Source organism: Myotis lucifugus, unplaced genomic scaffold (genome assembly GCF_000147115.1).
Source record: "Myotis lucifugus unplaced genomic scaffold, Myoluc2.0 scaffold_5, whole genome shotgun sequence".
Taxonomy (NCBI): domain Eukaryota; kingdom Metazoa; phylum Chordata; class Mammalia; order Chiroptera; family Vespertilionidae; genus Myotis; species Myotis lucifugus.
Genome location: NW_005871053.1, coordinates 14444234 through 14469033, shown reverse-complemented (window position 1 = coordinate 14469033; position 24800 = coordinate 14444234). Strand labels below are relative to the sequence as shown.

The following is a 24800-nucleotide window of genomic DNA, read 5'->3' as shown; positions in this document are numbered from 1 at the left end:
CCGATCCCTGCAGGCCAGGCGAAGGACCCCACCAGTGCACAAATCCATGCACCAGGCTTCTAGTATTAGATATTTGTCAAGTTTTTCCACTTATCTCTTCATGTATAGTTACTAAAGTAACATTTATTGAGTCCCTGTATAATAAGCTATTAATAAGTATGAGCATTGCAGATACCTGGAAAGTAGCATGAAACTAGTTTTAGGTTCAACTTTTAATTTAACTAATTTCATTGTAAAAAATGTATTTTGTTTAGCACAATACTTTCAAAGCTCTGTGTTATAGCTTATAGAGGAAGCAAAGATACATACGTCATTACCTCAAGAAGCTCATAAACTAGTGAATGCTCAACTGTCTCTACTAATAGAAGAAAGTCCAAAAGGATAAGTGAAGGTTTTCATAGACTAGAGCTGCCCAATAGAAACATATGTGAACTACAAATCTGAGCCACATATGTGACTTTAAATATTCTAGTAGCCATGTTTTAAAAAAGTAAAAAGCAGATGAAATTCCACTTAATAATGTTTTCTTTTTTAAAACTATATTTTTTATTGATTTCAGAGAGGAAGGGAGAGGGAGAGAGATATATAAACATCAATGATGATGAGAGAGAATCATTGATCAGCTGCCTCTTGCATGCCCCCTACTGGGGATCGAGCCCGAAACCCAGGCATGTGCCCTTGACCAGAATAGAATCTGGGACCCTTCAATGCACAGGCCGGTGCTCTATCCCCTGAGCCAAATCGGCCAGGGCAATAAATGCTTTCTTTAATCCAGTATTTCCAATACATTACCATTTAGGAATGAAATCAATATTTAAACTATTGAGATATTTTACATCCTTTTTCATACAATCCTGTCTTCAAAGTCGACTTGCCACACTTTCCGTACAATAATCACACGTGGCTAATGTCTACTCTGTTGGGCAGCACAGACCTAGACGTAAACCATTCATTGTTCTGCGAGGTCCAACTCTCTTCAGCAAGACTGCCAGGTAAAATATCATTTCTGACTTTAAAGACAAACCAAGAAAGATAGGTAAACACTCCCAGTCAAATCAGTCATCAGCAGCTTAATAATCTGTAAGGAAACATTAGAAAAATATAAGTAGGATTCGTTGGAACTTATGTAGTTTTTAAAAGTGCAGACAATGGAGTTGGGTGCCAGGGTCAAAATCTGGCTCTGGTGCCTTCCAGCAGTGAGATTCTAATCAACTTACTTGACTTTCCTGTGACCCACTTGCCTGTTTTGAAAAATGTGAATAAGAATATTTAGCTTATAAAGGTGTTATGATTTCAATACTCATGCCTAGTATTCTGAATTTTAAAACAACAACACTCAGGCCCTAGCTGTTTTGGCTCAGTGGAAGGGTCCTGGATCCCTGCAGGTCCTGGATCCAGTAAAGGGCATGTGCCTTAGTTGCAGGTCCTGGTCGGGTCACGTGCAGGAGGCAACCAATCAATGTGTCTCTCTCTCTGTTTCTCCCCCTCCCTTCCACTCTAAGAATCAATGGGAAAATATCCTTGGGTGAGGATTAACAAAAAAATAATAATAATGACTCAGGTGATTCTGCAATAGCAGGGCTGTGAATCTGTTTTGGTTAACTAGTGATCTTTTAAATTGCTCAAATTATCAATGATTATGTTGTACACATGGATTAATTAGCAAAAGCTATAAGTAACAGAGAAAGCTTAGCAATGATCATGAACAATAAAAAAATGCAGAATACACTATTGGTTATTAAATTTATGCCTCAGCTTCAAAATTTAAAACAAGCAATTTTCAACTTTTAACATACATTGTGTTCCAAAAATGTGTTTGGAAGTCAATTGTTTAGAACTTTATTTTCCCACAACAGAGTACTAGGTTGGGCTGCAAGGTACACCTCTCTTCCCTTGAGGATGCCCTGGCATTGGCACTAGGAGAATTCCCTTGCTCTATCTTCTGCCAGAAGTGGGATCAAACTTTTTCCAGCTCCAGGCTGCTGGCTTAAGAAGAGGTTCTAGCAGGGAGGGATAGAATGAGTCCTGGCAGGAGGAGAGATGCTTCAGAGATTTGGGTGTAGAGAACTGCATGGAGAAGTCAAGAGATTCCTATTGTTGCATATCTCCGGGGACATTTCTCATCCTGAGGAAATTCCATGGCATCTAATTCTGTTTTCCTTCCTGGGGGCACTCTACATGGTCTCCCCTACTTCCCTGCCTATTTGTTATAACCTGTGGATTCAGGCCAAGATTTCCCTCCTTTCCTGGCTCACAGAGGGATGGGAAGCTTTCTCACAGGTTCTCCACCTGACCCTGAAGTGAGCATCAATATTAAAATAACTTTGTTTCTTCCCTAGTCTCATTCTGCTTTTCCTTTAGTCTAGGGATAATCAACCTAAAGAACAACCTGTGGCACTTGCCTGCTGGGGCCCTCCAAGCTTTAATACACAACCTTTACCTAATTACACATGTGACATTTAAGCCAGCAATTACAATCACAGTGTTCATGGAGGCTGGGTAGCAATTGGTGTGCCAATTTTTGGTATGCAAATCAGAAATCCTAAACATGCATGAGTGTGTGTGTGTGTCTGTGAGTGTGTGTGTGTGTGTGTGTGTGTGTGTGTGTGTGTGTGTGTAGGCATAGACATGCGTATAATCTCCAGATTTATACATCTCTGAAACTAATTCAAAATTTTAAACAATATTGCATGAGTCAACAAAACATATCTCTGAGCTCAATGCTTCACAGACAATTTTTTTCTTTGCTGTAAGCTCCTGCAAAGGAAGAATTTGTATGTAGAAAAGTCTGTAAAATTGCTGTCACTGGCCTGTAGCTGGGGGAAAAAGGGGTGGGAGGGAGAGCCAGTGCAGGAGATGACCCATCAGAGGTCATCAGCCAGGGGTGGGGACACCTCTGCCTCTATCACAGAGAGAAAAACTATAACCACAGGTGAAATGATAAAATCTGGGGATCAAACATTTCTTAGCTCTGTATCTTATCCCATACTGTGAGTGTGGTATATTTTGACTTGTGCAGTTAACTTTTCATTGACTGGAAAAAAAACAAGTTGAGGCCCAGTTTCAGTGCAGACTTGTGTGAGAACTTTATGTCAACTTCTACATCTGAATGGAGAGAATTACAGTAGTACTAACCTCAGACTTCTTTTGAGTATGAATGAAATACAACTTGTGAATGCCCTTAAGTTCTAAACTACCATAAAATGATAAGGATTAAAAGATTCAAAGTGCGTGTGTCTGTCTTTCAAGTATATACACATATGGACACATGTTTCTGAAAGCAGTGCCACTTTTCACATTGGAACTTTTTGGTTCAATAACTTTCCTCCCAAATTCCATATTTAGGAAACAATGCCATTAGCTTGTTCCCTCTGATACTTAAATGTTACACCTCCAAAATAGATTCTGATCCTACCCATTATTCTCCATCTTCATTGTCAAAAATCTAGACCAAGTGTCCAGAGGACTCCTAATTGATCTTTTAAAATGTAATGTGGCCCAGCTGGTGTGGCTCAGTGTGGAGTGTCGATCTATGCACCCTTCCCCAGCTCTCAGCTGTCAATGTAAGAACTTATAATAATTTTGTTTGAGCCCGGCTGGCCTGGCTCAGTAGTTGAGTGTCAACCTATGAACCAGGTTTGATTCCCGGTCAGAGCATATGCCCGGGTTGCGGGCTCAATTCCCAGTGTGGGGCGTGCAGGCAGCAGCCAATCAATGATTCTATCTCATCACTGATGTTTCTATCTCTCTCTCCCTCTCCCTTTCTCTCTGAAATCAATAAAAATATATTTAAAATGTAAAGTAGACCATGTTACTCCTCTACCCAAAGCTTTCTGATAATTCATTTTGCCCTTAAACTTCAAACCCTTTCGGATGTACTAAAAGGGGGCTTTTGCCTGGTCCCAGGCCCACATCCCAACCTCATCCAATTCTCTTCTTAGTACAGTCCAGCTCCGTTACACATCCTCTGATAGACTGTTCTCTTTCTCTAGAAGATGCTTCTTTCTCTTCTCTTTTCTGTCCTTCAGATCCCAATTTGAATGCCATTTCTTTACAGCGGCACACAATTGAAGTGTCCCGAATCTGTCCTCTTTGAAAAATAAGGTGCTTATCAGACAACTAGAATCTGGTGGGAAATGAAAGTATCTACTTATTTTAGAAGCCGATGCAGACCCAATGAGTCTTTAGTTTTTACAAAGGCAGGGGATGCTCCTGATGGAGGAAAAATAGCGAGGGACAAGTCAGCGTTGGGAAATACTGCCAGCCTGGGAGAAAAGGACTACGGCTAGCAAAGTGGCATGGATAGAGGGTCAGGAAAAGCAGTAACGGGCTTATTTAGATTCTATCACTGGCTTATCTTTTCCACTCTATCGTTACTACAAGTGCAGGCCCAAAGTGGCATGGCAATGGCCTATGGAAGCTGAGCGATCAGGTTTAAATCTAATCTCTCTCACTTAATATCTTTGTGATCTTAGGAAATTACTTCACCTCAGTTTCATTATTTTTAAATACAGACAAAAGCAATCTTGGAAGGACACGCATTTTAAATAAGAACTGTATGTACCTGATACATTTTGTATAGAATACAGAGCTCTAGTTTTTGCCTGCCTCACGTACCTTTTTAAATAGGCCTCATCTCTTCTTTTTAGAAAAACCACCGCCCCATGTCTGCCCTTGTGGCTTCTGATGAGCTGACTCACCCCTTGGCAACACAGGTGAACATGTGACACTGTTCTGGCCAATGAGACCATCACAAACCCTTAGCCATGTGACCTAATTAGAACCAATTCCAGGGCTTTTGTTAGAGCTTTTGAAGAGACAGTTCTTTTTCTTGGAGTTACTAAGCTGCAGGATGTTAGTTTGGTGCTACTGGTGGCTATTTGTGCCATCGTGTGGGAAGGGGCAGCCTACCAATGCAGCTAGCTTGGGTGAAAATAGAACCCAAGATGGAAAAGGACTGTATCCTGATGATGATGTTGTAGGTACTGGATCTTTCAATGTTAAAACCAGATTCACCTACATCTATCTTTCTTTCTTTCTTTCTTTCTTTCTTTCTTTCTTTCTTTCTTTCTTTCTTTCTTTCTTTTTTAAACTAGTTTCTGATGCATTTTGGTCACTTTGACTTGAATGGTCTCTTACCAACATAGCAGGTACTCAATAAAGGCTAACCATTATTTAATTACCAATATCATCATCTTGGGATTGTTTCTGAGACAGAGGCTTAGAGGTAACAAAAAGGGGGCTTAAGGAAAAAATTATGGGTGGGGAGGAGAAAGAGTTGAAAGTCAATTATACTGTGTTAGGTGTAAGGGAGATACTAGGTGACTGGTAATTCAAGAGGAGCTAGTAATATGCAAAAAAATTGTAAATTGGGAACTGTCCGTATGATAAGTCATGGAATCATAATCTTTTAATTACTATCTACTTTTCTGATTTATTACTAAATTATTTTTTGCAAGGAAAAAAATGCCCTAAACCCAATTAAAAACAAAGTAAATAATTTTCTCTACCCAATATAATAACTAAAAATTCCTGTAGTAATAACAGACCAGGCATGAATTAAAATAGCAAATTCATGCATGACTCTTCATGCAGGCCTGATAAAGGAGTATGCACCTTTTTAATTTATTTTATTATTTTTTATTTTTTAAATATATTTTTATTGATTTCAGAGAGGAAGGAAGAGGGGGAGAGAGAGAAATATTAATGATGAGAGAGAATCATTGATTGGCTGCCTCCTGCACGTCCCCCACTGGGGATGGAGACCACAACCCAGGCATGTACCCTTGACCAGAGTCGAACCTGGGACCCTTCAGTCTGTAGGCCGACACTCTATCCACTGAGCCAAACCGGCTAGGGCTATGCACCTTTTTAAAAAGAGCTGATAAAAAGAGAGAATAAGTTGTTTCTATATGGTCCATTAGACATTTTTAAAGGATAAATTTCTACTTTCCATAATGAACAAACATCCATTCTCACTACAATTCTAAAATACCTCATTTTATTGTCAGTGCACTGTCACACTGTCAAAAGGATATTTCCTCCCATGGTGCTAGTGAGTCATCTGTAATTTTAAGAACATGAGAAGGGAGACGTTTTCTGTAATAAAGAGTGGGTGAAGAATTTGAATGCATAGCCAAATGGTACAAAATCAACCCAAGCTATAAAAGTAACGGTGAGGGAAAAAAAAATCCCATGGAGGGGGGTGGGGGGAGGTGAGTTCACAAGCTCAAATATGCCTTGCCACACAACTAAAGTAAATAAACAAATAAAAGGAATCAAACCTTGAATGATGTTCTGAAGAACACTGGACCAGAGCTCACATGGTATGGAGAATTCTATGACAATATTCTGATAGCACACTTTTTTTCTTTAGTTCTTACCTTGGACTTCTGAAAGCTTAAAGCATCTGAGAGTCTGGGAAGTTCCTAATGCTTCCATGCACCAGGAATGCTCATGAGATGGTGTCACTGATCATGGATTAAACTACTTTAACAATTTTAGTAAAATTTTTAACATTATGTAATTTGCACACTTTAAACTGGAGCAAAGAAGATAAAAATATGTGGGCATATGCCATCTGGAAATACACCATCAGCAGTGACAATTCCATAAGCTCACTGAAATTGTCTTTGTAGAAGATGACAGAGAGCTTAGCGTTGTTTCTATTTCTTACACAATACATTCCACATATGCTGCATATATGTAATTTAATCAAAAGTATAACAGAAAAAAGAGATCCTGCAACCGTTTTTATAGTAGTACTAGAGACCCAGTGCACGAATTCGTGCATACGTGGGGTCCCTCGGGGTGGCCTGTGGGCATTGGGCTGAAACCCACAGTCCAATGCTGCCTGCAGCTCCTACCTGCCGCTCCCACTCATCCTGGACCCACTGTGCCTGCCACGGGCTTGTGCCCAATCAGTCCCGATTGGGAGAGGTTCATGCCACCACAGCAGTGCTCGCCAGCTATGAGCCCTGCATCTGGAATCCCTCTGAGGGGAGTAGCCTGCGGGATCTGCCTGAAACCAGCTCTCTGACATCGCCCGAGGGGTCTCAGATTGCAAGAGGGCACTGGCCAGGCCGAGGGACCCCACCGGTGCATGATCAGGGCTGGAGAGGGACAGCGGGAAGGCTCCAGGGTGTGTCTGGCCCATCTTGCTCAGTCACAATCAGCTGGACCCCAGCAGCAAGCTAACCTACCAGTAGGAGAGTTTGCCCCCATGTGGTCAGTGTACATAGCGAGTGGTTGAGCAGCCTTAGCATATCATTAGCATATTACACTTTGATTGGTTGAACAGTTGACTGGTCACCGGATGACCGGACACTTAGCATATTAGGCTTTTAATATATAGGATTGCTTTGTTTATTCTATATATTATTAAGAAAGAAACTAGAAACTGTATATAGATAAGAATGACCCCTTAATTATTGTACTTGAGAAAAATCTTAGGAAAGTCACTGGCCTAACTGAGGTTTACATATTCCAACTCACTCAGGCAATACAATCCACATCCTCAATATCAGTAATAGTGGGAAATCTCATTCTAAGAAGCATTTTCTCTAGTGATATTTCCACAATTAGACCCTATAGCTATGCCAGAGTACTGTGCATGTGTATTGCATTGTTTTAATGATGATCACTCTCCCAATCTCAGATATTCAAGTCACTAAAATAAAATTAGTCATCAAATATCAAAAGAAAAATTTATTATTTTTAAAAGGTTATTATTTTGCTAAGCATTCAAACCTTAATCATAGCAAACAAATTCAGAATTTAAGATTATTCCTGCATATGAAATAATACAATTACGAAAGAAAATTTAAGACTAGAAAACTGTATAGGCAACTAGAGAAAGTTTTAAAATATGAAAATGCAAAATAGTGAAATTTCAAACACAACTCAGTCAGGTATCCTAAATATACCATGTTGGTTTTAAAGAACTTATAAGAAGTTTCATTTGCATTGCTTTGAATGACTTACATTTGAAGACTCATTTAATGTCAGCTCAATGTGAAAGCAATGGAAGTGTCTTACCTTAGAGAAAACTCCTTCCTGATAACAATATTTTTCTTATCAGGTTGTTCTACTTGCTCACTGTGATTTGTTCCAAAATTCCAAAATATTTTCCTTCCTCACACAATGTGCATTTGAAGATAAGGATAGAAGATGTTAATGGCAAGTCTGAATGTGAACCTAACAAAGTTTATAAGGGTTACATCAGCACAAGAATCTGGCTGACTAGTCATTTCATCAGAGTTGGTCTTTCACACCCAGTTTTAAGACCGTTCTTTTCAGTATTAAAAAGGGTTTGCAGCCCTAACTGGTTTGGCTCAGTGGATAGAGCGTCAGCCTGCAGACTCAAGGGTCCCGGGTTCGATTCCGGCTAAGGGCATGTACCTTGGTTGCAGGCACATACCCAGTAGGGGGTGTGCAGGAGGCGGCTGATCAATGTTTCTCTCTCATCGATGTTTCTAACTCTCTATCCCTCTCCCTTCCTCTCTGTGAAAAATCAATAAAATATATTTTTTTAAAAAAAGGGTTTGCATAATTTTGTTTTCCCTCTGCCTTTATATTCTTTACTAGAGGCCTGGTGCACAAAAATTCATGCACTCAGGAGGGTCCCTCAGCCTGGCCTGCACCCTCTCACAGTCCAGGACCCCTCGGGGGATGTCCACCTGCCGGCTTAGGCCTGATTCCCCAGGGGATCGGGCCTAAGCTAGCAGTCAGACATCCCTCTGGCAGCCCAGGAGCTGCCAGATTCTTGGGGGATGTCCGACTAATGGCTTAGGCCCACTCCCCCTAGGGAGCCATTAGTTGGTCATCCTTAGAGCTGCTGAGAAGGCAGGAGAGGCTCCTGCCACTGCCACTGCATTCACAGCCTTCAGCCCGGCTTGTGGTTGAGTGGAGCTCCCCCTGTGGGAGCACACTGACCACCAGGGGGCAGCTCCTGCATTGAGCGTATGTCCCCTGGTGGTCAGTACATGTCATAGTGACCAGTTGTTACTGGTCGTTCCACTCTTAGGATCAATTTGCATATTACCCTTTTATTATATACTACAGGCCTAGTGCACAAAATTTGTGCATGGCAGGGAGGGGGGGGCGTCCCTCAGCCTGGCCTGAACACTCTCCATTCCGGGACCTCTTGGGGGATGTCTGACTGCTAGCAGTCAGACATCCCTCTTGCAATCCGGACCACTGGCTCCTTACTGCTCACTTGCCTGCCTGCCTGATTGCCCCTAACCACTCTGCTTGCCTGCCTGATCGCCCCTAACCCCTCTGCTTGCCTGCCTGATCACCCCTAACCACTGTCCTCTGCTGGCCTGATTGCCCCTAACCACTCTGCCTCGGCCCCCGCCACTGTGGCTTTGTCCAGAAGGGCATCCGGAAGATGTCCGGTCTATCTGGTCTAATTAGCATATTACCCTTTTATTAGTATAGAGGATTATATATCACTCATTATGAACCAATAATTTTATTTTGGGGACATCCTCTCAAGATAACAAATTTTATCAGTCTGAAAACTTTAATTTAAGCAGGAGTGGGAAACCGTTTTTTTGCAAAAGGCCATTTGGATATTTTTTTTAAACATCATTTGCATCATACAAAATTATCCACTTAAAAATTAGCCTGCTGTCTTTGGTCAAACATTTAATTAACTCACCCCCTCACGCCTTGGCAGGGCCAGACCAAATTATTTCTCGGGCCTTACACAGCCTACAGGCCGAGCATTCCCCACCCCTGATTTAAAGGGAAATATGAATTAGGTTATCTGATTTTCACATGAAGAATCTTTGCTTTTGTCAAGCTGCATTTTGTTAGTTTGGTCTTTATCAAAACATTCATTTGAAAAAGAAAAAAAACACCATTCATTTGTTGTTTCACAAGTAAGGATACAGCATATGAGCTGGGATGCTAGATTCCAGCCCTGTTTGATGAAGACCTGTGTAGCTTTAACAATTTTTAGAAGGTGTTTACTGCTGGAGAGATGGGGGCTGGGTGTCTTTGAGTAGCAGAAGGCCTTCTGGGGATCGATCCCCCTAAGCCATAATAAGAGCAGTCTTTGAACAGACTGAATATGTCCAATATCTACAAATAAACTAACACACTCCATGGGGTGAATAAATTTCTGTCTAGAACACAGCAGAGTCATTACCTCAATAATGAAGTACTTTTCAATAAGTTGAAATGTTTAAATAACTTGATTATCTGCATTTTTACTTTCCTCATACAAATAAACCTCTCCTAGTTTGTTTAATTTGGGCTTTAGCATTTCAGGTGATATTAAATTATATTCCAAAGGACTGATTTAATGATAAAGTACAACTTTTCTTATAATTTGAAAGGCAGTTATGAAATGGATAATCTCTTACCTACTAAGATTTGGCAATATTATAAGTAATGTTAAATAGAGAAAAATAAAATCTTTGGAAAATGATTACCTCTTCCTTTAATGTAAAATGGGCAAATGCTTGGTAAAAAGTGTGTTACACTTAAACCAGCTATATCCTGAAACTTAAAAGAAAAACACACACACAAACACAGTGCTAGTCATCCTTTTGTGAGTTTTTTTTTATCTTTGAAACTATAGCAATGAGAAGTGATTTACAAGACTGTCTCAAATCCACATATTAAAATTGCCAAACTTATGCATTTGACAAAGGCTAATTTCATGTTATTAAGAACTGTGTCAGCAACAAACAGAGCCTAGTGTATTTTAAGGTCCATGTCCAACTAAAATATTTCATTTGCTTAATTACAATCTTTGTGCCTTACCCTTCCACCAAGAGTTCAAAAATATATTGTGTCAGATGAAAAAGATAAAAATATGTTGCAATCCAAAATCAATACAATAATCATTTTTATTTTATCCTTTTCTGTAGGCTCTTCTTCTTGGTTTGGTGAAATCATGGTCTTAATAAAAGATTGGGTGCTTAATACAAGGTACTTATTTCAAGCATGGATACAGAAAATGCAAGCATTAAAATATCATTATACATTCTTCAGAATACTATATTTTTCTTAATTCTTATCAATATAAATATATTTTTACCAAAAGTTGAGTAATTTTTTTAAATTGGAGTTTATATACTAATGTTCCAGAAATTAACTGATTTACTTATAACATGCTTTAGAAATTGAAAACACTTGTGGCATCAAATTTTGTTCCATAAGAAATTAATAATAATATTTTTGAAGTCTTAATGTGATAATTCCAGGATTTTCAAGTACAGAAAACATAAAATTTTATAGTAAATATAATCTTGGGGTAGAAATTTTTAATTCATTAAATTAGCTGCCTATAACTTAAATTTGTTATTAGGTATCTGTGGTGGTGCATTTGGAAAGCTCCGTCGGTTATGATATATTCATTCTCACATATGTGCATAAACACATGCAAACATGTTTTATTTCTTAAACAGAAGGGTACTTAAGACTGTCCTAATTCAGCCTGTGTTGGAGCTACAACCATCCAAGGTATGCAGTAGGCAATTAGCAGCAAAAAATGCCTGATATAAAACACTCACTTTTTTATTGATGTAGTATGGGTCCAGGTCCTCCAAAGGTTCTGACACCATCCCTGGAGGAATGTCTCCATAAATAAAAGGAAGGTTCCTTCCAGCTTCCAAGTCACTATTTGGCTTTGGGCCATTTTCATCGTCATCTTTCTTGTCTGGTTTGGGACTCTTAGCTTTTTCTTCTGCAATGCGCCTTTCAATAGCCGCAAGAGATTCTCTGGTGAAGAAGTTGAAGCTGTCAGGTCCTGGTGGTACAAGCACTGTTTGCTCCATCTTGTCATCCTGCACATTTTAATTACCATTTACTCCACATATGAAAGTCCTAAAAAAAAAATAAAGAATGTTGATATTTCTTAAGGAGATTAAGAGAAGACTTAATATCTATAAACTCTTGCATTAAACATTAGAGCATTGACATTTTTGTTTCCAATTAAATTGAAATGTAATTATTAAATGTGAATCTTTTTTGTAGTAAGAACATTTAATGTTAGATCTACCATTTTAACAAAGTTTTTAAGTGTGTAAGACAGTATTGTTAACTATAGGCATGAAATTGTACAACAGACTTTTAGCACTTATTCCAGTTACTTCAGGAGTGAAAAAAAAATCATTAATTGGTTTTAAATGAGAGCTTTCTCTTCAGTAAACCCTAAATATACTAGAGTCCTTGATATAAAACTGGAACAGACATAGACCTGAATAGAAACTCCCCATTTTTCTCTCACCCAGATCCTGGTAACCACCATTCTACTCTCTGCTTCTATGATCCTGGCTTAACAGACATGGTTTCTATCTAGGATTTTATTAAGTGTACCAACATTGTTTATTCAGTCTTATGCTTTGCAGGTACAGGAACTGTGCCATAAGTTAAGAAAGTGGTTCAAGTCTAGCCTTAATTAAAGTACATTAGGCTAAATACCACCATGTCCCTAGTGGGCTGTTCAGTCTGTAAGACACACAGAAGATGAGGATGTAACCCCATAGAGACAATGGTTAGTTCATCAACAGGATGAAGTGGAAAGGGAGCTGTCTCTTAGAGGATATAAAACCCAACCTTCTAGTACCTGGCCGGTGTGGCTCAGTGGTTGAACATCGACCCATGAACCAGAAGGCCACAGTTGGATTCCAGGTTGGGGCACATGCTCAGGTTTCTGGCTTGATCCCTGGTGGGGGGCATGCAGGAGGCATCCAATCAATGATTCTCTCTCAAGATTAATCTCTCTCTCTCTCTCTCCCTTCCTCCCTGAAATCAATGAAAATATATTTTTAAAAAGTCCAATCCTCTTGTCCTGACAAGTGGCCCCTGGCCAAGGTGGTCAGAACAGTTTGCTGCAGCCAGCCTTAATGACTAATCAGGCTGTTCTGATTGAGTCTTCTTTTCTGAGATTTGAGACAACTAAAACTGTGACCTGGTCATGTCATTAGCCATGTTGAGGTTGTCGTACTTGAACACATACAGAAAGAGACAAGTAAAGACTGGACAAATGCCTTTGATATGACTAAGAATGACAGAAAGACTAGACTAGAAAGAAAGTACTAGATTGGGTCATGGTGGAAGATAGCTAAAGTTGCTGGAGACAGCAGGGTTCTCCTATTTCAGGGGAGAAAGTATGACCAGAAAGAAGACAGGATACCATGAGCTCAATAGGAACTGCACTATTTTTCTTCACTAAAGCAATAATAATATTCTTGCTGATACTATAGTCCTATAGTGCTATAGTCCTATTATGAGAACTTGAGGCAAAACTCTCAACTCCAGATAGCAGAGTCAGACCTGATCTGATGCCAGAGGCCAAATCCCAAATGTATTATTTTCAGGCATATTTAATATGAGCTCAAATTTCACAGGTATTACTGAGCCAAAACTTCACAGAGCCCATGCTACTATTTGGCCTCAAGGTTTATTTGGATACTGCATTAACTCATTAAGGTTAGCAAGCTATGATACGGCTAATTGCATCTTTTGTATATATGAATTGCAATAATAAGATTGTAGCTGTAACTGATCTTTGACAAAGGGACAAAGACAATATAAAAGAGCAAACATGGTCTTCTCCAAAAAATAGTGCTGGACAAGCTGGACCTCCACATGATTTTATATATATACTAGAGGCCTGATGCACGAAATTCGTGCAAGAGCCTTAGCCCTGGCCCCTGCCCACCACTGCCATGGCCAGGGGCCTCTGCCCCCTCTGCCACAGTCCCCGCCCACTGTGGCTTTGTCTGGAAGGAAGGACATCCTGAATGACGTCTGGCCTAATTAGCATATTATGTTTTTATTATTATTGAATATATATACATGTTATATATATTCACTTTACAAAAATATATATACATGTTATATATATTCACTTTACAAAAATTAACTCAAAATTTATCACAGATCTAAAGGTAAATTTTAAAAATATAAAACTCCTAGAAGATAAATTAGGATAAAATTCAGATGATGTTTGGTTTGGCAATGACTTTTTAATGAATACTGAAAGCACAATCCATTAAAGGAATAATTGATAAGCTAGACTTAATTAAAATTAAAAACATCTGCTCTGTGAAAGACAATATCAACTAAATAAAAAGACAATTCACAGAAAATATTTGCAAAACCAAAGCTGATAAAAGACTCCTACCCAAAATATACAAAGAACTCTTTAAGCTCAAGAATAAGAAAACAAGCAAATTGATTTAAAAAGTGGGGCCAAGTCCTTAAAAAATAGCTCACCAAAGAAGACATGCACATGTTAAACAAGTATATGAAAAGATGCTCCACATCATATGTCATCAGGGAAAAGCAAATTAAAACAACAATGAGATACCACTGCATACCTAATAGAATGGCCAAAATCCAGAACACTGACACCACCACATGCTGACAGGGATGTGGCTCATTCATTGTTATTGGGAATGCAATACAGCCACTGAATGTTACAGCCACTATTGAAGACAGTGTGGTATTTTCTTACAAATGAAAGCTTACTCTTACTATACAATCCAGCAATTGCCCTCCTTGATATTTACCCAAATGAGCTGAAAACTTATGTCCTAAAAGACCTGCACATGGATGTTTATAGCAGCTTTATTCAAAATTGCCATCATTGGAAGCAACCAAGATGTCCTTCAGTAGATAACTGGATACAGACAAGGGAATATTATTTAGTGCTAAAAAGGAATGAGCTATCAAGATATGAAACCACATGGGGGAAAACTTAAATGCATCTTACATAAGTGGAAGAAGTCAATCTGGAAAGGCTGCATACTGTCTGATTTCAACTCTATGACATTCGGAAAAAGACAAAACTATGAAGACAGTAAAAAGATCAGTGATTGCCAGGTGTTGGGGGAGGGAAGGATGAATAGCTAAGGCACAGAGGATTTTTAGAGCAGTGAAAAATTTCTGTATGATACTGTAATGGTGGATACAGGCCATTATATATTTGTCCAAACCCATAGAACGTTCAATTCCAAGAGTGAACCCTAATGTAAATTATGAACTTTGAATGATAATGATGTCTCATTGTAGGTTCATCGATATAACAAATGTGACATTTTGGTGTGCACTGTGGATGGTGGATGGTGCTTTCGTGGGGACTGGGCATATATAGGAACTCTAATTCCTATTCAATTTTGCTATGAACCAAAATAAGTCTATTTAAAAGGGAAAAATACATTTGATGAAAATTTTATAAATAAAATAAGAGTTTTTTTTAAGTTTTGAATAAACTGAAAAGAAATATAAATGGATGAAAAGGCACATCTTATTCTTGGATAGAAATACAATATATTAAAGATGAAATTTCCCTGAATTGATGAATAATTTAAATGTAGCCCCTATAAAAATAACAGAAAATTTAGAACTATACAAACTTATTTGAAACTTCATATGGAAAATCAACCAAACAAAAATAACCAGAAAATTCTTAAAATAAACTCTGACTTAAAATTCCTCTTTATTGTAGAAGCCATGGTAAATCAAAGTGTTTAAAATTTCCAAATAATAGATTAATATATTTTTCCAATGATTTGTTTATTTAAGCTTAGTTTTATCAAATACTGGGATAACATTTATATGTGAGCAATTTAACCCATATTATAATGATATTATATTGAGGTTAATGAAAGTGTTTCTTAACTCTAAGTATACCTTATATTCAAATCGTTTTAAGAATAAACTCTATATTACAGTAATTACAAGAATAAAATTTTAAAAAATGTTTCATATGGAATATCTAAAAACTTAAGTATAATGAATATTAACACTTTGTCAGTAATATTATAGAAAAAATTCTGAATTATATTTAAAATCTGTACATACTTTGCTAAAAAATACAGAAATAAATTGTGTTTTCTATCTACATTATACCTCACTCTTTTTAAAAAATATATATATTTTATTGATTTTTTTACAGAGAGGGAGAGAGAGGGATAGAGAGTTAGAAACATCGATGAGAGAGAAACGTCGATCAGCCGCTTCCTGCACACCTCCTACTGGGGATGAGCCTGCAACCAAGGCACATGCCCTTGACCAGGAATCAAACCTGGGACCGTTCAGTCCGCAGGCCGACGCTCTATCCACTGAGCCAACCCAGTTAGGGCGATATACCTCACTTTTTAAAAAAATGTATTTTTATTGATTTCAGAGAGGAAGGGAGAAGGAGAGACAAATAGAAATATCAATGATGAGAGAGAATCATTGACTGGCTGCCTCCTGCAAGGAGGTAAAGCCTGCAACCTGGTCATGTGCCCTGACCGGGAATCGAACCAGGACCTCTTGGTTTCTAGGTAGACTCTCAACCACTGAGCCACGCTGGCCAGGCATACCTCACTCTTTAGTGTAAAATTTTTTACTGAATACTTTAAATGGTCCTAATTTCTGAAATTATACCTCATTAGATATGGGAGAGAGACACCTCACAGAATCTGTAGTTTTGGCTTTCACCTTTCTCTGTACATGAGAACAAGCATTTAAATATGTGTTTGGATTGACAGAGGAGCCCTTTCAAAAGAGAAAAGCAACATAACTTTCTTGGTGAGAAAATACTTCAAAGAGATGGCATATTTCCCTTATGAATAATGACAGGCACTTAGAAAAAATAAAAAAGAGAAAGAGAGAGAGAGAGAGAGAGAGAGAACTAACAATAGCTAGAAACATAAAAATAAAAGGTAGTATACATTAACAGACAGCAAATTTGAAAGAACAACAAAAGGATATTGGGAATAAGTAATGTACTGGGCAATAGAAAAATGATGATCTTTTTTAAAAAAAAAAGACAAGCAAAACTAAAGTAGAAACCAATTAGAAAAGAACTCCTAAAGAAGAAAAAAAATCCAAAAGAAAATAAATGGAAGCCAGAGGCTGTGGGAAAAATTTTTTTTTATAAATAAGCAAAGTAGAATTTGCAAGTGGAAAGAAATAGTAAAGTAAAGCAATACTATGATCAATATTAATATGGGTGAAAGAAGAATAAGAGGAGGAAATTTATTAGAACGTACAAATAATAAATAAAAGCAACAATACATTCTGGTGATATAAAACTGGTGTAAAAGAGGAGACAAGACAGTAGCATTAGAATGCTATTTTAATAATACTACACATTTGCAGGGGGGTTGTCGGATCCAAAAGTAACTAATGATAATGTTCTGCATCACTTCTAAGACTCTCCTATTTCATTCCATTTACTACTATAATAAATATTTTAGTCTGGATGAGGTTTTTCTTCTGGACATTTCATATCTCTCTTTCGCAGCGATTACACATGTATTATATGTTGGACTTGAGTAAGCATCTATCACAGCCAAAAGACTTTGTCCTGAGGTGGCTTGGTGAGCAATATGGTTTTGGTTACCTTCATAGCACAGATGGAGAAGCTTCATTTAACATAAGCATAACTAATGAGGTCTCACCGTTCCGACTGCTTTGGGCATCTGTATTTTTCCACCCACATAGATATATCTATAATAGCTCAGAATGGAGTATTTCATTTTCATTGTGGCATTTCACACAAAGGTCTTAATCTTATAAATGCTTTTGTACTTGAACATGGCCATTTATACATTAATTACTATTCTACTTCTTTTGGGGAGCACCTCTGGCCATGACTACTCAGGCCTGCATGGGTAGGTCTGTCTAACTCTGGAGTTTGGTTAACAGTCCCTTTGGGTTTTCACACAAAGCTACACTCGCCAAACACACCTCTATACATATCTGTCTTAGTCTTCAGTTTAATTTTTGTCTTTGTTCAGAATCCATGTGAGAAAGAGGGGTGGTCTTTACATGTTGCCCTTAAGAGACTTCCAACATCCACAACTTTGCATTCTGATGCCATTGTGGATTTAGTAACATAATCCAGTAACTTTTCACGGGAATTGTTTTTGTTTGTTTGCTTGTTGGTTTGTTTAACAATGTCCTTAAATTTCATGCTGTTTTTAAAACCTAAAAGTAATCCCCTCTCTCCATTCCTCTCCCCCAACAATGCTGAGGCAATTATTTCATCTTTTCATCCAAGCTTCTACTGCTGCTATTGTGATCTATTAGAATATTGCTATTATTTAATGCCTTATATGACCCTGCAAGAAATGTATAAGGAAAAAAATTGACTAGTTGATGAGTGAATTAAATATGTTGTCTCAGAATGTCATGGTTATAGCCTTTAAGTGTTTCCTTTCTGACGAGAGTATATATGTAACCCGTAATGTACTGTAATCGTATTTTGATGTTGATGTGGAGCAGGTCATTAGAGTTTACAACACAGGCTTTCCGAAGAGAAGATTTAGTTTGCTTCAACCTTTGAACTTCTGAAATGTTAAATAAATTAGTTTAAGAAAATCAGACAAAGATAAGTAAATTATAAAATCAAGAAATAGCAAACATTGAAAGCCAAGTTAGAGATCATCAAATCCAGCCCTCTCGCTTAACAGAGAACAAAGTGACATTTCTTTGTTTAGAATTTGTGTGCTTCCTACAAAATAAATATGTGATTTGTCCAGGGTCACACAGCTTATTAATGATAGAACTGGAATCAGAACTTTTATTTCCTGAATCCCAAACCAGTGCCTGCCAGTGTCGAATAATTCTGAAATAATTTTCAAGTACTAAAATGACTGTAAACTTAAATAAAATGTATGCAAATATATCACAGTAGCCATATTAAACTAGTATTCACTCAATGAATTGTATTCCTTGGAGAAACACAAAACAAATCTAGTAAATGAAGTATTTTGGCAGAAATAGAGGCGATCTTTAAAAATCTGAAAAACAGGAGACCAAAAGGAAAATACTCATAATATTTGAATTTAGAAATTGTATCATACAGGTTTGAAACCTGATGAACTATATTTCCACAGTCAATTTATATTTTACTTCTAAAACTTTAAAAAAAATTTGCTAAACCTGGTTATTTTTAGTTATCAATTGAGCAAATCACTTTCTGTAATTCACCTGTCCCACTTAATCTCCCCAAAGGTTTTCTAACACCAAAGTTATAACATCAGCATACAATATTTATGGATCTTGACCACCTTATACTATATAATTTGAGGCGGGGAAAATGCATATGTCTGCAATTCTATCTTTAAGAGGGCTTGATTTTCACACTGAGGAGAAAATAGACTGCTGCCAAAATGACTGCCAGCTCCTTGTAGAGTCCCTCTGCTATTCTGGGACACACACCATCTGGGCCTGGCAAATTGTGGAGAAGTATTTGAGATGCTTTTGTGGTGTTTCTGCCACCCACTTTACAAAAGACTGTTACTGCCACTAATAACAAAAATGACCAGGTACAATGTTATTCTTACAGTTGAGATCTCACATAACTCTTTTTTTTTAACAGCGAAGGAAGAAATTGCTGTACATAGAATTTCACAAGCCTAGGAAATATTGCTTTATAAATTTCTTTTTTAGAAATAATTTAGTTTAGTATATTTATGATATGTATTTCATTTGGTTTATAATAATATCCATATTTAGTATTACAATTGAGATTCACTAAACAACATACTTCCTACACGTGTTTAAAACATTTACATTCTTTAATAACTTTATTATCCACCCGTAAGTTTTCATGGTAAATGCAGATTACATTTAAAATAAGGTCACATAACTAACATATGTCTACCTCTTCATTTGTGTCTTTTAAGAGTATTTTTCAGGACATTCTAATAATAAACCACAAACTACAAAATTCACTCAATCCATGACTGCCTTTGCCAATCCAATATCTATAAAATGCATTGTTTAAATTGACTACACAATTAATTACTCTGTTGAATAGAAGGTCTATATTAACTTCAGATACTAATGCAAAGTTAACATAAATAGAGTGATATGGTAAACTAAAATAAAACACTACATTCTAGGCATGTTTGGAATCAAGTAATATGTAACACATCACTTTTATTAATAAAATTGTGCAGCTTGAGGCATGTTTTTTTGCCTCATTGTATAACTACTGAATTAAATGTTTAGAAAAGCACAATAGGATCTAACATTCCAGTCACATCAGTTGAAGTTAACTTTGAATATAATCCGAGTTTAGGAATATGTTTGAGGCAGTATTTGATGAATTTAAAATAATACACAGGCCTGCCCGATTGGCATGGCTCAGTGGTTGGGCATTGACCTATGAACCAGGAGGTCACGATTTGATTCCCGGTCAGGGCACATGCCTGGTTGCGGGCTAGATCCCCAGTGTGGAGAGTGCAGGAGAGGGCCAATCAATGATTCTCTCTCATTGTTGATGTTTCTATCGCTCTTTCCCTCTCCCTTCTTCTCATAATTCAATAATTAAAATATATTTTAAAAAATACATAAGCTCACTCAAATCAGTTCCCATAATGTGCTTAACTATATATATATGGTGTTGTAGCCCATAGGCTTGTACTCTTGCTCCACACAGAACTTCCTTATGCAAATTTAGTTCTAATAGATATTATCCTGTCTTAAATTCTATTTTTCTTTGCCATATGGTAAGTTTTATTTGGCAAAATAATTCATTGGGTCCAGTTTTATGTGCATTGCTATTTTCAGATTATGCCTTCAACTATACCATCGGATTGTTTCCTGAACTCCGGAAACCACTCAACCCAGTAAGACATAACTTGCACTTAAGTAAAATGATGCTTTGACAGTATGAGGTACTGAAATATATGTGTCCTACATTTAGACTGAGAGCCTTAGCCATTAGAAAATCATTATGTGGTGGCATAGTTTACTGAAATATAAATTTGTGTGTGCTGTGCTTATAATTTTTCCTTTCTCGATCAGTTCAAGCAAATTGAATTATGAGGTCTCTAATACCTCATTTTTTTGAAGGTATATCTGGAGGAAAGGAAAAACAAAATCACAGGGCAAATAAGTTAACTAATTTCATGTGGCCTCAATATGTGTAAATAATGATGTTTATACTAATGACGTTGGCTTCCATTTTTAACAGAAATCTCACATAGACAATTTTGAAAATCCAGTTCTTGGCATGGATCATATCTGTTTGCTCACGTGCTAATTGGTTAGGTTTATTTTATTATAAAATTTATCAATGTGAGATTATTTTCAAAGGTTTGGGTAGTGCATCTTTCTACAGCAATGACTTTTCTCCCCTGTTGATTTTATCACTTCACTCTTGACGCCATAGGTCTGATACATGCATATTTCACAGGGAAAGAAAGAGAAGATAATTTCAGATGACTATGGATTAAACTGCTAAACCTAAACAGCCATAAAACAAAAAGAAAAATACTCTTAAACATCTGTGTGCATCATAAACCTATATGTATTTTTGAGAGATAAGGCAATTATACTTCCCCTTCAGTCTTAGAGGTGATGCAATAAATTCCTAGCAAAAGCATAAGGAAAAGTAGGAATTGGCAACACTTAGCTCTCCTTATACACAGTCAGGCCATAAAGTCTTCCCTAGTCACACAGTTGACAGCTTACACAGGTTTGAACTGCTCAGGGCCACTTATACATGATTTTTTCAATATAATACAGTATATAATACATATCACATATAAAACCTGTGTTAATCAACTGTTTATTGTAAGGCTTCCTATTAACAGAAAGTTATTAGTAGTTAAGTTTTGGGGGAGTCAAAAGCTATACATGGATTTCTGACTGCCTGGGAGAGTTAGAACAACTAACCTCATGTTATTCAAGGGTCAATTATATTGCCTCTACCAATCACTGTGCAGAGACAGGTATTTTCTTATAAAATGTAACTATATTGTACACTGAACATAGCTACAAAAATTTTTTTACCTCCCCTATCACCCAGAAGAGTAATATGTACCAAATATTTTGGTTAATTGGACAATTGTTCATTAAAATTCATCTTTTAAGCAAAATTCTCCAAACATATTCTATAATTTCAGAACCTAATATTTAATATTCCAAAACCTAATCTTTTATATTATCTATTGGTTCATTCATACTTCTATTTGCCATTCCTAATCAAATAATCCAAGTTTAAAATTTCATGTTCCTAAGATTTGTGCTTAAAATAGCACAATTTACCAAAATTAACTCAAACTACATTTACATTCTATTTCAGCTACTAGTACTTTATTGCACCACAGGCTGCATGAAACAGATATCAGGACATAATGAGCTAACCTGCATTATATTTTTGTTTTTTATCCCCTCCTGAACAATGATTTTAATGGGAAAGAGAACGAAACAGCTGACTAACTGAAGGGGCAAGTTATACAATGCAGAGTTCTGAAGCTACGTACCAATGCAGCAGAGAGAGGCTGCAGCGAGGCTACAAATAAAACCATTTCTGGAGTAGCACTGCTTGTTTTCAGCTGAGGAAAAAAAAAGACATGTTCTTTTCCTTTCTTTTTTTTAAACTCACATAACTAATCTAACATTACTGGCTATAAGGAAAGGTATTTACCTTAGGAAATTGTTTAGAACGTTTTTGAAATTAGAGACATAGAACTTTTAAATATTTTAATCTATTCACCAAAGCAGAGGGGCCTTACAGGAGAGACTTTGATGCTACCGATTTGAATAAAGAAATGAGTGCTAAACCTATTGTGGGCTTAATTTAGTTTGAGGTTCATTTAGAAACAAGGCTTAGAAACAGGGCTATAAAAACTCAGGGATTGAATAGCGCTGGTAGAGACATTAACTGAGCTGCAGAGAAGGGGCTGACTGGCCTGTTACAGTTGCAGGCATTACTCAGCACTTTTGGACATTTCCACAAACTGATAAATCTTGCCAGCTGCATAAGCAAGTTGAGACCCTTTTTACTGCTGCTCCATTGTTCGTTTTTCCGCCAAAGAGAAAGGGAGAAAAGACAACTTTAGCATTAAGGGAAAAGGCAAATTGTGCTACTATTCAATAAGAACGAAATCAACTCAATCTCTTGTGTCCTATATTCTCCTCCAAATCCCCTAGAAATATACCTATAATCATTTTATCTGCTACATTAGAGAACCAAAATGTGTGCCGCACTGTGTTCGGTAAATGCTTTTTTGAATGAATGAATGAATGAATGAATGAATTCATAATCAATGGCTTATCCTAGGTCATCTGCTCAGTACACAGGTCATAAGACAGCAACATCCTAGTCTCCCATCTCATTCTAACACACATATTATCACTAAACTAAGAGAACTAAAACATATGGCCACAATGAAAATTTTTAGAGCTTCATTCAGATAAAAATTCTCCTTTCTTTGAAATCCAAGACTGTAACATAAAAATTTAATTAAGGGAATATTTTTACATTTGTGAACTAAAATTATATGGCATATTGCTTATTGTTTTTCTAATAAACACTGAACTTTGAGGATATAAAAATCATCTAGCGAGCTCTTTGAAAATACATAGCCTAAGGTCCCACCCTAAGGTTTTGTTTTAGAGCTCTGAAATTGGGTCCAGAATCTGTTCTCAAAATACCTGTTCAGGTGATTAGGATATAGGGCTTGTACTTTATCAATAGGCAAATATTGCGAGACACTAGTATAGAATAATGGACTGGGTGAACATCTTTAACGAATATCAAAAACAAGTCTTTGATATGTAAGGAATTAAGTTAATTAATGCAAGTATTATTTTGTTGATTAAGGATAAATTCATGATTCAATTAATTAAAATGTTGGAAGGAATCATTTTTGACCTAGAGCAGGCATGTGCCCCGACCAGGAATGGAACTGTGACCTCCTGGTTCATAGGTCGACATTCAACCACTGAGCCACACTGGCCAGGCCAGAGATTTATTTTTCTTAACCATGAAAGTTCAGTGGTACAAGCAATGGATTTAGAATGAGAATATCTTGGTTCACATTTCGGTGCTAATTCTTTAAAAAATTGTGACATTAAAATAATCTCTTGACCTCCCTCAGCTTCAATGTCACCATTTATAAACCATAATGGTTGTTATAATAACTTTAGGTGTTTCCCAGCCTTCACACATTTTTGGAAATTGTGCCCCATGTGTAACTCATGCTGAAAGATGAAACTAGACAACCGTGTTTGTACCACCTCATGTTCCCATCCCATTCCCAGAAACAGAGTCTGGTAGACTAAATGAGGACACAGATCACAGGGGAACCAATCCATAAGCTTAACTGTGACAATAGGATTCTCTTTCCAGAGAATGTTTAAATTGGAGTAAGACTGAATGAGTCAGAATGTTGTTGGAACATGAACTGAGTGATCTAAAGTTGAGTGTGGGGAAGTGATATCTGGCCATGAGCAAGCAGAGGACACCAGCCAAAACAGCAAAAGAGAGATAAGCAGGAACAAGAAGCAAGCATGAAACCACTGAGAAAAAAAAAAGGGCTATTTTGATTTGGTTCCTGACTTCTCAGTTCCAGTTCAGGCTCTTTATGGCTTAGCTATGTTTTGGTCAAAGTGCTTTCCAATTGTATTCTTACAATAAATAGCCCGTTGTACTTATACTAGCTTGAATGTGCTTTTATTCCTTGAAATTTGGTCCCTGACCAAAACTTTAAAAATGTAAAATGGCTTTGCTTATAAAGATTCTTAAATTTTAACTGCCTACCTCACAGAGGAAAAAAAAAAGGAATTTCAAGAGTGGAAAGTATCACAGATGAAAGATAGTTTGTAGGAAGTTTGATATTTGAATTTGGGTCTACTGGTTCACAATTCAATGCTTAAAAAAAACAACACAAAAAACAGGAATTCAGGCAGTGGGGCTGATATTTTATTTGAAACATTTATTGTCTCAACATGCTTTCTCACTGAGAAATTGAGCCATCTACTTTTTCATAAAAGTAGACTAAAAGAATCCTTCCAGGATAAATCTTTTTCAAAAATGGTCT

The 24800-nt window shown here is 37.1% G+C and overlaps 1 protein-coding gene across 7 annotated transcripts in view; it reads right to left on the bottom strand.

Annotated features, from left to right (window-relative positions):
• LOC102416922 (sodium channel protein type 1 subunit alpha) overlaps positions 1-24800 on the bottom strand; it is a 124984-nt gene that overhangs the window by 65638 nt on the left and 34546 nt on the right. For 5 of the 7 annotated variants that reach the window (XM_023745338.1, XM_023745332.1, XM_023745347.1 and 2 more), the window contains exon 2: positions 11529-11841. In XM_023745338.1, the coding sequence (XP_023601106.1) occupies positions 11529-11792 (264 nt within the window). In that variant the 5' untranslated portion in view covers positions 11793-11841. Of the gene's footprint in view, positions 1-11528; positions 11842-24800 lie in introns of those variants that run through there. The other 2 variants (XM_023745352.1, XM_023745357.1) reach the window with 1 other exon arrangement.